Here is a 14,943-nt window from a genome sequence, read left to right as displayed (position 1 = left end):
GCTGGAAAGATAGGAGGTGGTTGCCAAAGAGAGGACTACTGACAATTACTGGTAATGACAAGGTCTTGGGTGTTGCCATGAAAGCTAGTGGTTAAGGTGAGGTGAAATGGCTAGAGGAAAACACTATTGGAATTATGGAGATCAAGGAATACATAGAATACGTCGGAAATTGAACTGATCATTTGCATCAATGTCAACATCTCTTAAGAGTGGTAAAGAGAGTCAGTCATCCAGGTGATAAAATTTTTAAGACGTTTGGAGAAGTGGCAGAGATTCACCTAGATGAGTGTTTTAGGAAAGAAGTTCTTTAAGAAGAAAAGATCTGAATATGACAAAGAAGAGCAATACATAAACCACTGAACTCCCAGGGCCTGTGGTGATAGGGAATATGGAGAAAAACAAATGGCAACCTGTTACACAGGAGAGCAAAGATGTAGTGTTCTCAGCAAGTCCAAAATTTCGCTGAGAGACTGAAGGTTAACAAAGCATTCAGAGTAGTTGTTGAGGATTTTTCTCAATTTAATGGGTTGGCTTGGGAAAATATTAGAAAAGATTTTGGCTGTCTGGGTTATATTGCTATATATTGCTACATCAAACTATGAACTGATTTGCAATCCTTCTCAAAGTTTTGGAACTATCAGAATTCCTATGTCAGTTTTTCCTATTAAGTCTGCCTTAGATGCAATGCACTTTATAGCAGGTAACGGTTGGGGGGCAGGAGCAGGGTAGCTGCATTTTCAAGACTTCTGAATTTTATTTCTCTAGTTTACTAAAATTTTTAGTAGCAGTTTTTATGTCCATTGTATTTAGAAAACTAATGAGAAAATGTTCAGGTTTTTTCCTTTGAAAGGAAAGAACCTAATAGCAAGATTCTATTAGGCAATAATATTTACATATTGAATTTATGTTGTTTAATCCCCTAATTACCTCTTACTGTGATTGTTCTATGCAGGCAATGTTTAAACCATTATCTTTGCAACTGTGGTCTTTATCTCCAGTAAATATTCCTCTGCCTAAAGTGCATTATTTACAGTTTCATTTATTGAGGTTGTATTGATGGCATTCTCTCTGTTTTTGATTGTCTGAATATGTTTTTATTTTGCTCTTACTAATATTTCTGGGTATAGAATTACAGTTATTTTTCAATTAGTATGAATTGTCAATCTAATTGCCATTCCTATATAGATGATCTTTCTTCTTTTTGGTTCTATTAAGATCTCTGTTTTGTGTTCTATACACAATGATGTGTATAAATATGATTTTTAAAAATATTTCCTGCTTGGCATTTATTGGAATGCCTTGATCTGAAGTTTGATATCTTTCAACAGTTTTGAAAAGTCTTAGCCATTATTCTTTCAAATATTACTTCTTCCTTATTCTATTATCTTAGACACCCTCTGTGTCTAACTGCAAGTTATATTTTTGATATTTTCTTTTTTTGAGCTACATTCTTGATAATTTCTTCATTACTATCATCCTTTTCACTAAATTTCTCTCTATCTTTATCTAATCTGATTTTTTTTGTACATTGACAGAATTTTAATTTCAATTATTTTGTTTTTCTGTTCTAGAAGGCTTATCGGGATCTCTTTCAAACCTGCTTGGTTATTTATATTATTTTTATCTAAAGAACTCTTTGTTCTTTTTTTGAATATGTTTTATTTCTTGAAATATATCAAACGTTCATATTTTATTCTTTAATAAATTCAAAAGCTGAAGTCTTTTGAAGAAGTCTGACTGTATGCATGTGTGTGTGTGTGTGTGTGTGTGTGTGTGTGTGTGTGTGTGTGTGTGTGTGTTATTTTTTTTCCTTTTTCTTGGCTAGCTTTAACTATTCATGCCTGATTTGCTTGGGTGTTTAGTGATTTCATCAGTGAGCTCACATTCCTTGAAACTTTATCTGTGGGAAATTTATGTGTCCTAAGTTGAAGCTGAGTTCCTCCAGAAAAGATTTATGTTCTGCTAGTTGCTTTTGAATAATAACAACTCAGTATTACATATTTATTTTAATTTAAATTATGAAAGTAGAGGTTTTTTCAGGCTGTATAGGCAGCATGAGTTTGGGTCACATAGGTTTATAGGGACAGGCTTGCAGGTCCAAAACTGCATAATTTTTCTTTCTTTTCACCTCTTTATCTGAAAGAGTAGCAAGAAAAAAAAAAGTTTCTCTTCTGTCCTCTTTTGCATGGTGGGTTTACTTCTCACTCCCTATTCCCTAAGAGTGAATTAACCACATTGCTCTAGTTTAGGAGTTACCACGCCCACTTGAATTCTGTGGCACTCTGCAGAAGAATTCCAGGTGAACCCCCTAGAATAGTCCAATATAGGGCCTTAGTTGAAATAGCATTATTTGGGATTCCAGCTCTTTATTCTGGGGATATCTCTTACCCTTCTATTGGTCCAAGGCTTTCTCTGGAATTCCATACAACTATTAATACAGAACCTCCAAGACAAAGATGGATTTGGTACCAGCTTCTATCTCAGGATGCCTGTTTTTACTTTTTTGTTATTGTTGTTTGTTTGTTTTTTTGTTTTGTTTTTTGGCCACCATAGATTTCTAACTATCTTGTCAACTCTGAAATTCCTTAAAAGAATAAAAAAGTTGTTTTAATTTTATGCAGTGTTTTAATTATTTTAAATAAGATGTCATTCAGTTTAGGGTATCTATTCCAATATGTTGTCAGAATTGGAATCCAACATGTAGTATTAATGTTTGAATATATGTAGAGAACCATTTATGACCATTGCATTCAATGCAATAAGAACATTAATAGATATAGAAAACTAGTGTTTTATTTAATGATATCCTGTATCTTTAGGAGACTGCTTTGCTACCAGGTCATAATATGCAGCATTATATCTAGGAAAGATTACTTACCTTGTCATAGATCATGTAGACTAAAACAAATGATAAACCATATATATATATATATATATATATATATATATATATATATACACATTATATATATAATTAATGAAAGAGAATCTTTCATTATATATAATATACATTATATATATAATGAATGAAAGACAGACTAAATTTTTAACTGTTTTTCAATCCTCTTTTATTTCTGTGTTTTTCAGTACAAGACGGCTTAATATGGTTACATGTATTTTAGTAAAAAATCATCCTATAAGCATTATTCTGTAAAATCATAGTATGAATTTTTTCCGAGATTAAATTTTTTCTTATGCAGTTGTAAATACATAATTTATCTATAACTTACTCCATGTAGGATATTTATTATAATCTCACACCAGGAGACAAACAGGTAGGTAGGTAGATAGATAGGTAGGTAGGTAGGTAGGTAGGTAGGTAAGTAGGTAGGTAGATAGGTGGATAGATAGATAGATAGATAGATAGATAGATAGATAGATAGATAGATAGATGTAGATATACATATTGTTATATCTCCATCCTAGTGCACTTGGGTGAGAACTTCAGCAGAATAGCAGAATAGATTTTTAGAATGGAATTGTTTTATGAATTTATTTTTATTTTTATTATAGTGCCTGATAGTGCACCAGAAAATATTACTTACAAAAATATTTCCTCTGGAGAGATTGAACTGTCATTCCTTCCTCCAAGTAGTCCTAATGGAATCATACAAAAATATACAATTTATCTCAAGAGAAGTAATGGAAATGAGGAAAGAACTATAGATACAACCTCTTTGACCCAGAGCATTAAAGGTAAAAAAATATATACATATAAAATGTTGGATATTTACATTTATGTTGACAGAGTGGCCACAAATATTAGCTTGTTGTTCTATTATAAATAATAAGTGCAATTAGTTTTATACAGGGTATGACAATTCTGGATTTTTGGTTCAATAAGTTAGGAGTTTATTGCAAATCATATGAAAGAATACTCTAGGTCAATCCTTGTCCACATATCCTATATCATTTTATCTTCATAATAGGAGTTGTTATTCCAATGAACTACACTTTCATTTAATTTTTACTTTGGAAGATTGTTAAGAAACATTTCATCATTTGTGCATATTATTAAAGACTATTTTGTAAGTCTCAGCTTATCTGTTTTGTTTGTATTTAGGACTAAAGAAATATACCCAATATATGATTGAGGTATCTGCTAGTACACGCAAAGGTGAAGGAGTTCGGAGTGCACCCATCAATGTGCTGACTGAAGAAGATGGTAAATATAGTAGTAGATAGTGATATAACTTGAATCTATCACATTTCAAAAAACGTGCATATAGAATGAAGATATGTAAAAAAATCCCCTATCCTTGGATATCAGTTGCATGCCATGCCAGCATTACACAGATACCTCATTGTCAAGCTATCATAGTCTGATTTGCATTCAGTGAAATCAAGTATACAATGCTTTTTTTTTATTGTGAAGTCATACGTGCACTGTAAAAAAAAATCACTAATATTTATTTCATGGGAATTTTTAAGGTTAAATTTTGGTTTGAACATCAACTACTATATAAGTGTGTTCTTTCAACTATTCATAGAAATAGATATTTACATAAATTTTGTAGCATATTCTATCAACATTTTTAAAATCATATTAGAATTGGCTTCCTAAAGAGGTCAGGGTATTTTCCAGGTTTGTTGCATAATCGGCAAGGTGATATTTCTGAATGTTAATAGCCCTCATCTTGAATATTTAGACATACCTTTTCCTAACCTGAATAAAATCAACTTTACCACTGAGACTGCTTTACACTGGTACCTCACCAAGTTAGAGGCATATAGCATGCTAAGAAAAATATTTCTGAAGAATATACTTGGGATTTGCATTTTATGTTTTATTTATTGTGTGTGTTGAGACTTTTCTTTTTGCAAAAGGAAGCCTTATTGCTATGAGGAGTGGGCCTGGATGTGTCGTAAGTATTTATAGGATGTCTTTTTTCCCTTTCTCTTTCAAGTCTCCCCATCTTCAAGATAGGTTGCATCCTGTGGAAATTCAGATTCTAGTTATTTACTAGGACAAAATGTGCATTGTATACATCTAGAAGAAGGAAGGCTTTTCTCTGCATTGCTCTTATTTTAGTCAAAATAATAGTCTTTAAATCGCTCTCCTCCCATTTCATGTCCTTTGTGTTTTCACCTCCACTGAATTACTTTACAAAAGCACGGTGGTAGGGTGCTCTGGGTTGCCCCGTTTCTAAGTCTCCTGAAGGGTTAGTCTTCCTTCGTCATTGCCTCTACTTACTATGCTTGTTTCTCAATCAAAACTTACTGGTTCAACTTTTTATTTTTTTAGTTAGATTTTTCTTGTTCTCAAAGTGAAAATGTAACTCACTCACTCAATCAATCCTTACTCCCCAAAGGGACAATGGTTAAACGCTAAAGAAGAAGATTAGCTTTCCATTCTATTTTAGATAGTTTCTGAGAAAGATATATTAGGTCATTTTAAGCAATGCTTTTCTGGACATAATACCTACTTCTTTATTTCTAATCTAATAAAATTGTTCTGAGAATTTGAGGTCTTATATGAAGGAACCCAGGCTAACAATGAACATATATTTTGAGCAGGCAGAACATTTTATCTCTCAAGCCAATAGTTTCAAATTATACTGTGCATCTGAATTTTCTGAGCTGTTCAAGATACAGAGCCAAGGTAAATTTTCACCCCAGCCGTTGGCCAAGTCATGGATATAATTGCTAAGGAACAGGGTGAAGAACAGTACCCCCTTGTCAAAAAATGACAGCAAATTGAGGATAAAGGCCTGAAGATATCTGCCTTATTAGGTATTAGGAGCTCCTTGCCTGCATGGAGCTTGCAGTTCAGTAGAAGAGATCTAAATTTAACAAATGTGTGGACAAATAATTTTTATAATTTTAGTTACTGGTATAAGTGTTTTCCAACATTATGCACCAGGACAAAAAAGGGAGTTCAGCTATTCTGAGGCCTCCAAGAAAGTATAGCCGAGAAAGTTATGTCCAAGTTATAACCTGAAGGAAGATGAGTAAAGAGAGAGTGTGAGAGATTTGGAAGATCCTGTCAGGCAGACAGAGCAAAGAGCCTGTGAAGACCCATCTCATTTGTCCTCATATTCTCTGTCATGATGAATTGGATAGAGAAAATATATTGCATTTATTCATTATAATTTTTCTAACTTTATTTTCTATGTTGTATTTTAGAATACAAATGCTAAAATTATTAAAACTTAATTTGCTATAGTAGATATGCAGCATTTTGTTTAGATAGGCACTTTAATTACATTTATTAATCAATAAAAAGTTTTACATAGGAAATACCCAAGGATATACTGAAGATTAAATATGAAACCCCAAGAATTACCTGATAGTCCACATAAACATTTTAAAGCATATTATAGAATAGTAATGCTTAGTTACAACATTTTATGTTCTAAATTGGTGCTATTTTTGACTGAAATCCTTTTTTCCAATAATAAACAAAAGTTAAGTTTTACAAAGACATCAGGGGAAATATCGTAGACTTGTTTTGACAAATGAGAGAGTTCTCAGTTAGAGGTAATGTGCATCTTGGGAAACAGACGGCTCCAAATGATATATGGATTCTTGTGATAATCACTATTTGATAGCATTTTTATTGTAGTGCCAGTGAGAATACCACATGAAAACATAAATACAGCTGTCACTATTATTCCTTAGAACTCATCTCATAAACCTTTTCTCTGCTCAATAAACATTTTAAAAGAAAATTGGTGTTACCAAAATAATGAAAATGCACACACACATACACGCACAATTATAACTGAACTTACTCAGAAAATTTTAAAAATTAAGATAATTCAGATAGCATTTTTTCCAAATTATTGGAAAAAGTGATCTGTACTTGTACTAATCTATAAATTAACATTGAAGATCTAAACAAATTCTCAGAATTTCTGTTAGCTTCATGTGAGTTCACTTTCCATGTATTATTATAATAATTATCCAAGTTTTAGTAATTTATACCCTTTTATATGCAAAAAGTTATATATTAATATTTGAAGATATTACTGTGCTGTTACACAGCAGTTGAGAAATGCATTCTAAATGTTTTATGTAAATGGAAATATAAACTTAGCTAACTAGTTTACAGTAATTTTTTTTTAGTGCTTACACAATGCAGAATGGCTAAAGTATTTGACTCCTATACTCTTATAGCAGAACTAATCGACCCCAAACTGTATTTTCCTGTTTATGTGCTACATTATTGCTTCCTTTGGAAACCACTCAATTTCAAAACTCAGTGACCAGATTTTGATATTATTTTACATTTTATTGACACAACTGCAATTGAAGACGTTTTTATTTGTGAGGTCAGTCATTTTAACTGCTTCTCAATGCTATGCTTATCACTTTCCCACTTGGTTGTGTGATTTTTTTCCCACCTATTTTTATTTTGGGGGAGCTCTTTAACTATATATTATATTTATTCACTCCATAGTTTTATTTTTATTAGAGGGTGATAATTTACCAAGCTGTACTGGAATAGTAGGTGAATCACTGTGACATACCCCTTGTTCTTTTTTCTCATGAAATATTTTTTTCCATTGAATCACAGAAACAGATGTTCTTACACCACCATGCAAAATCTTCTTTTATCATCTCATTTTGAGAGTAAACAATCAGGTTCCCATGCCCATGGCAAACAGCTCTGTACCTGATTCATTTACTGGAAAATTTATAATAAAAATTTTGCATTTTCATTTTAACCTTCTTCATGTATGTTTAATAAAATGTATTATCCTGTACTCTAACTTTTCAGCTCCTGATTCTCCCCCCCAAGACTTCTCTGTTAAACAGTTGTCTGGTGTCACGATGAAGTTGTCATGGCAACCACCCCTGGAGCCAAATGGAATTATCCTCTATTACACAGTTTATGTCTGGTAAGAATTTTTTTTTTCTCTTTTGGAAATAGTTCTGAGAACAAGTATTAATCTGTAACATAATAGGAATGTAGTTTTTTTACTTTAGAATGCGATACCGCATTAGGAACCTGATTATTAATAGCCTAGTTAATATGTTTTTATTAAGAAACAAATTTTTCTCATATAAAGGTCCAAGCATAGTCATAGGATATAATTTTTGTAATTAAAACAAATATAGTTGTGTAATATGCATAATTATACTGTATTTGTGCTTTTAAAAGTTATTGACTGACCAACTTGTGTGAATACAGTATATAATTTTAAACTCTTCTAGCGTTTTACACAGACATTTTCTAAATTACTATCTTTTTAAGCAGAATAATTTTAACTAAGTTTTAGATAAAATTTAACTATAGTATATATTTTTCAGTAATCTGTTAAGATCAGTTTTCCACTGAAATGTAAGCAGTGGATTTATTTCTTTTTTTTCTAATCACCTTTACCTGATTGCATGTTTATGCTTCAGTTGTGAAAAAGCATGAACTCTTATAATACATTTCATGTCAATTAACAACATGGCTATACTACTTCATGAAAGCTTAATAGATGAAAATCGTCACTTTGATCTATTGGAAATACTCTTAAAAGGATTCGTCATTTATGTAACATATTTCCTGATACATTTTAAATATCTCAACTCAGAAAATACAGTTTACACAAGGTTTTATAGGACATAGGCATTTTTTACTTTTAGATTCCTGATTTAGAAGATCCAGCATTGAGAGGCTGTAACATAGTAAAGAAATCTACTCTTTCTCCTAAATTAAGATTTTTCTTTTTCCAATCTCTCTTTAAACTCTTTGCATACTGCTCTGTAGAACTATATCTCCTATGTTATTCATTGCATTATTCCTAGTCATTTTGCCTAGTCATGGCAATATTGGGAGTGACATGAGAGATGTGACTGGGAAAAAGGTAACCATTTCCCTCTGTTACCATATTCATTCATATATACATTTTCATTTCTTCATTCAACAATATTGATAGAGTACCTATATATCTGTGAAGAAAACACACATAAGACCCCTGACCTCAAGGAGCTGGCATTCTAAAGGGATAACTGGATTATATACCCATAAACAAACAAATGAGGGAAAGTCATGGGAAAGAGGGCTACTTTTGATGGGATACTTGGGGAAATACTCAGACACTGACTTGTGATCTGAGGAGGACAAGGCTTCCTGTCATGGAAAGATTTGTAAGGTGGAGTTTTCCAGGAAGAAGGAAGATCAACTGCACAGTCTGTGTGGGCAAGCACAGCTTGCCATTTGGAAGACCAGAAAGGAGATCAGTGCTGCTGGGGGCAAGAGAGACAGAGGAGAGTCATACTGGGGAGTAGGAGGCAGGCAAAGGTCAGGAGCAAATCCATAGTAAGGATTTCATTTTAACAATAATGGGAATTATTGGAGAATTTCAAGCACCCTGGATGCTTTATGGACAATGAATTGTAGAGGGCAAACATTTTAGCAGGGATACTCATAGAGATACTATTTTAGTAGTCTGGGCAATAGATAATATTGGCAATAGAAAAGACAAATGGGCAGCTTTGAGACACTTTCATGAAGAGTTGTCAGTACTTGGTGATGGATTGGTTGCAGGGATGCAAAAAGAGATGAATCAGTGATAACTTCTAGATTTTTTAATGAAGAATGATGACTACAAGATTTTGACAGTTTTACTGAATTAAAAAAAATGAAAGTGTAGTAAGTTAATAAAAGTGAGAATCAAGATTTTTCTGGCTGGGGTTTCCAGCTCTGCACTGTAAGAACGACGTCGTTCCCTATGCAGTGATCATACCTCTCTGGGAATGAACTGTTAGAGTTGATAGAAGCCACCTACTCTAAGAATTGAGCTCTAATTCTACTTTATCTATTTTTACTTCTGAATTTTATAAAGATAGCAGGATTTGTTGATAATAAGTCATGGCACTTATATACATTATGATACCTTTCAAGAATACTAGAAAGACTAGAATTGTATATGCTTTCTATGAATTCGGATGTTGTATAAAACATGACTTCTTATTTTCTGTAACTGATTCTTTGTGTTTTTTGGCAATGTTGGTGTGGGCAGTGAGGGTGCTGATTCAAGGTAACGCATTCATTTCTCATTCTCTCTGGGTTTAGTTCAATTTCTTTTGTGTAAATATTTAATTTGAAGTTCAACTCCCCAAAAGTGCTTTTTCTTTCTTTTTTTGAGGAGCATTCCTTTTCTGTGTCACTTCCTCAGATGGATTGTAGGTACAGGGGAAGCCAATGAAAGTGGGCTGAGGGAATTTCAAGTTTGTGATATTGTGGCTCATCTTGCCTGGCTTTTGGGCAACCATTCTGGCCTTGACCTGCAGTCATAGCTTCTATTTCCAGCATTCTTACTTGCTGTTTTATCCTTAATCCAGCCACAGGCTTATTCTAGCACCCTGCATCTCTTAGCATGTCTGTCTGAACCCTCAGATTCCCGGTTGTTTTCTTTGTGCCCATCTGCAGTGTGCAGGATGGGAAGGTGACTTCCACACCCTTCCCTCGCTGTGCATGGTCCACTAGAGGAGCCGTAGGTCTTGCTGGACATGGTCCTATATTGAAGACAGAGATTTTTCTGAGAGGCTTGCCGTTTTCCTCTCCATCCTGAAAAGAAAGAGTGATCCCTTTACGCTGGGATTTCCTTCACAAACCTATCTGGGTGTTTTTACCACTCTACCCTCACCCTAAGACCCTGGGATACTGTACAGTCTGACTGCGTTGTCCTTTCCTCTCACTTTTTCTTAGCAATGCAAGGCTATTTTTTTTTCTTGATTGAAGGAAATGTATACTCCTTCCTTTTTACACCACGACTTATAAAACTCGATGGTCTCAACTCATCTAGGAGTAACTCTTGATGTATAAAGACAATGTAGAAAACACTATTCCCTCAGCAAAACTTGGTTTTATTTTACAGAGAGAGAGAGAGAGGGAGAGAGAGAGAGAGAGAGAGAGAGAGACCTGCTTTAAAACCTACTTTGTTCATTGCTATATCTAGGACAGATAACTGCCTGGCTCATAATTGAAACAATATTTGTTGAATGGAGAGTATATTTTAAGAGTTAAAAAGTTAAGTACTGACTTTTTCTCTTTGAATTTCTGCCATGAGAGTAATGATACTCTTTCAGAAAATGAATGCCTTGCATTGAAGAGAGTAAGAGCACGTAAAGAAAGAACAAAAAGGAAAAATGTGTTAACATGTTCAAGAATAGTGTCTACAACAGACTGAAATATATATTAATGATAATAAAGTATATACAAAGATATTTTAAAATTTCCAGAGAAATCTGCTTTAACTCATTGCATTTTAAATTAATTTTTCCTTTTAAAGTTTGCTTTGTGAAATAACTTTTATCACCTAGCAATATGGTAGAGTAGCATTTTTCCTCAGTTACATTGATAAATTATACTTTTATGTTTTCAAATTATACGTGATCCTTATATTTCTAGAGCAACAATCATTAAATAAATGAATTTTTGTTAGAACACTGCAAGCTTACTCTTCCAATACAACTTTGGATTGAGGTGTTCTAGTAAACTGATATAAAGCTTACTTATTTACCTTATAGTTGAATTCAACATGGATTTGTGTAGCAATTTTATTTCTAAATTGTCAGTAAAATTTAACAGTAGTTTTATCTGTTGTTTGTTAAACTTCTGAGTGAATGCCCTATAAGGTTTAGCTAAAAGACTGTGGAATGAAAGTGAGGCTGAAAATTCTAAGTTATTTACAGACCTCGGCTTTGAAATGTTTTTCAGTTTTCTTAGCAGTAATTATGAGAAGCAATTTTAAATCAGTCAGTCTGCAAAATGTTTATTAAACTTTGTGGTGAGATAGAAACGTAAAATGGTTGTAGACTAATTGGAGATAAAATACGTCCATGTGAAAAAATTTAAAATACTGAGCAATATATTAGGAAGTCAAAATAATTTTAATGCAGTTTTTTGTTAAATGTCATTAGCCAAATAATTTTCTCTGTAATAAAAAGCTTATCTTTGAAAATGGCCTTCCACATGCTACAAAGGATTCTCAGTCCTGTTTCTTCCATTTTTCTAAATGATTTTTACTCTATTAAAACTACTTAATGGTTTAAGCATACGAGTATGCTATAGATCAATAATCAGAATGGGAAGAGGCCCATTTCAAATTTCCTGAATTTAACTCCCATTTTGGAATGAAGGTAGTAAAAGATAGATTCGTAATTCAGGAGAACATCTCAGTGGAAACTTTTTGAAGGCTTGGAGAAAGCATGGATGAATTGCATCAAGAAGATGGTAAATACCATTGCAGGCATGGACTATTGGGGCCAGATTGTGATGATGAGTGACACAAGCACAGATAGAGGGAGTGGTGTAGAAGGGTGGTCGTGATCCTTTAACTGGAGGTTTCTAATGGGATGTTACAAACTGTGTCTCAGCTCTTTCTTGCCAGTCATTTTTAATGAATGACTTGGATGAACTTGAGCGTTAAGGTCACGAGTAAGCTACCTGTGGACCACTCTTTCTTTGCTGGACCTGCATACACACTGTTCATCAATTCGGAATACAAGTCTGTCAGCATTTGAAAATGAGTCGATACCTAGTAAAACTTCAGGTTCCTTTGTTTCTTACAAAAATCAGAATATTTTTGCCATATTCCTCAGGATAGAAAGCGGCTGGCGTTAAATAAAGGCTGTCTTTACCCTGCAGTTTACCACAGTTCCCACCACACCCTGTTTTAAAACCAGTCTTTTTAGTCATTTGTTTTGCTTGTCTGGGTCTCAAACTTTTAAACCCTCGGTTTTGGGGGTCTCTTCATTTCATTTGTGAAATGCACAAAGCTGGGAGAGATTGTGATTCCCTTGCATTACAGATTTGGGGAACAAAATGTGTTGGAGAGCTACAGACTCAAAAGGGATAGTAGAATAGTTACCATTTGGGGATAGAAGTTGTATTTGGTTTCTTCTATATTTTTTTATTTATTTTTCACAAAAATACCATAAACAGAAAATATTATTCTCATTTTAGAGTTGTGGAAAATGAGTCTTAATGAGGTTAAGGAGTAATTTAAGGTTATGTAGCTAGAAGGTGACAGCATCAGAAATCATACCCAGATTTGTCTTATTCCCATACCATGCTTTTTTCACATCAGTAGCAATAAGTGTTATAATTGGCATTTGTTCTGAAATCTCAGCAGTATACTTAAAGACTTTGGGAAGTCTTACTTTGATAAAAGCATTTGTGATAGAGACTTATGGAGTAATAACAATTTAAGCTTGTTGCATCAAGTCATATGAGATATTTCTAGCAAAAAAGAAATCACTGGCTTTATATTGGTCTACAGTAGTTGATGGACTGTATCCATTATGAGAGAATTATTACACTATTTCATGTATAAACCAATTGGACTACTGATTCCCACAATTTAAATAACATATGGACAATGTAGAGCTTGTTTAGGGAGGGTGGCAGAAATACTCAGGATGGATGTATATGAGAAATTGTTGAAAGAACAGGAATAGTTATTAGTCAAGATTCTTTTAATTTCAAATGACTATACCCAACCTAAATTGGCTTAATCAAAAATAGGAATTTATTGTCATATGTGACTGAAAAGTCCAGACATAACAAACTGGATGTAAGAGCTCAAATAATTTCACTAGAGGTGTTTAACAGCGAGAAACTTGGTGTGGACAAGAGCAAGATGGCCGTGTGTCTTGAGTATACTGGAACAGGAGGAAATAAATTCATAGAAATGAACAGGGATGGATGTATCTTCAGGTTAGATTGTCTACCTGGAGCAAAATATCAAATGATGTATAATAGATAGAATTAAGACCATGACCTTTTGAAGGGTCTCAAACTATGTGTGAAAAACCATTTATGTTCATGTTTATGGAAATGAATACCAATACCACATGGGAAAATTTATGTGTTTCCCATGTGGTTTTGGTATTCATGACTCTCATAGGCATTTGCTGCCTGGCATGGTCTTGATGTGATAAGAGATGAGCACAGGAATTGGTTACGCAGAGCAAAGAAACTGTTGTTATTCTCTAGAATTTCCTTTATAGCCTGTTTTTTTTTTTTTTTTTTTTAAAAGAATTAACTAGGAAATAAGTTCATGTTAAAAACTCCATTAATCTCCACCCAAGACATTGTCTTGGTGTTATCAATGAGTGTAGACAAAAAACTAAAACTAAAACAAAAACCAAAAACCAAAACCTGCATCATATATTTTTTTCAGAATAATTTCAAAGTTATTCAAATTCTTTAGACTTCTCAAATTCAAAGTAGCTTTAAAAATGTTGTAATAAGTGTCTAGAATTAAATCATTAAAATGACTGCACTGAGGACTCCCCTCAAGTTTTCTCTGTTTGAAAATTTGCACTGATTAGGAGGTTCAACTGATGTTGAAAATTATCTATTTTAGAGGGTAAGTATTGTGTGACATTTACATTCCCTCCATTTCTATACAGCTTCTGACTTTGGTTATGTAAGAGTTAGACCTACTTTGTCAGATGGGCCTGCTCTCTTTCTCCCTCCACCTTAGTCAACTCCCTATTGTACTCTCAAATCTAACAAAGTAGCTTTCTAGTGAACAATTTCCTGCATCTTTAGGGTCTATTGCTTTATTTTCCTTTTCTACGCTTTGATCACTACCAATTTATTTCCTCGTTTCTTTCTCCTTTTCGCTTAGCCACTAGGGGAATAAGTTACTGTGCTTATCCTTAAGGAGATCACCTTGTTATTAATGAATGTTTTATAATTATTTACTGCTTTGCCTCTCTATTTTGATAGTGGCTGTATCTTACTTGTCTAAAATAAAACATAATAATGAAACACAAAACAATCCTATTATAATATTTTAAAACTAATACGAACAAAAGAGAGATCATAAAACGAAACCAGCTCAAACCAGAAGTAACAGCTGATTATAGCAGTGTCAAAGTTGGGTTTCTCATGCATGGCAGGGAGTGACCCCTCTGAACTGCAAAATTCCTCACTGAGATCCCTCTTCAGAGAGCAGAGAGCTCAGGCTTCAGCCCAGAGGTTAATGTGTG

General features: G+C 33.5%; 1 protein-coding gene across 2 annotated transcripts in view; it reads left to right on the top strand.

Moving 5' to 3' along the window:
- PTPRQ (protein tyrosine phosphatase receptor type Q) overlaps positions 1–14,943 on the top strand; it is a 195,779-nt gene that overhangs the window by 48,798 nt on the left and 132,038 nt on the right. For both annotated transcript variants that reach the window (XM_074325367.1, XM_074325366.1), the window contains exons 15-17: positions 3,514–3,696; positions 4,064–4,165; positions 7,724–7,844. In XM_074325367.1, coding sequence (XP_074181468.1) covers positions 3,514–3,696; positions 4,064–4,165; positions 7,724–7,844 — 406 coding nt within the window. The remainder of the gene's footprint in view (positions 1–3,513; positions 3,697–4,063; positions 4,166–7,723; positions 7,845–14,943) is intronic.

Source organism: Rhinolophus sinicus, linkage group LG02, assembly GCF_036562045.2.
Source record: "Rhinolophus sinicus isolate RSC01 linkage group LG02, ASM3656204v1, whole genome shotgun sequence".
NCBI classification, from domain to species: Eukaryota; Metazoa; Chordata; class Mammalia; order Chiroptera; family Rhinolophidae; genus Rhinolophus; species Rhinolophus sinicus.
The sequence above is the reverse complement of the archived record's forward strand: the minus strand, read 5'-3'. Positions and strand labels throughout refer to the sequence as shown.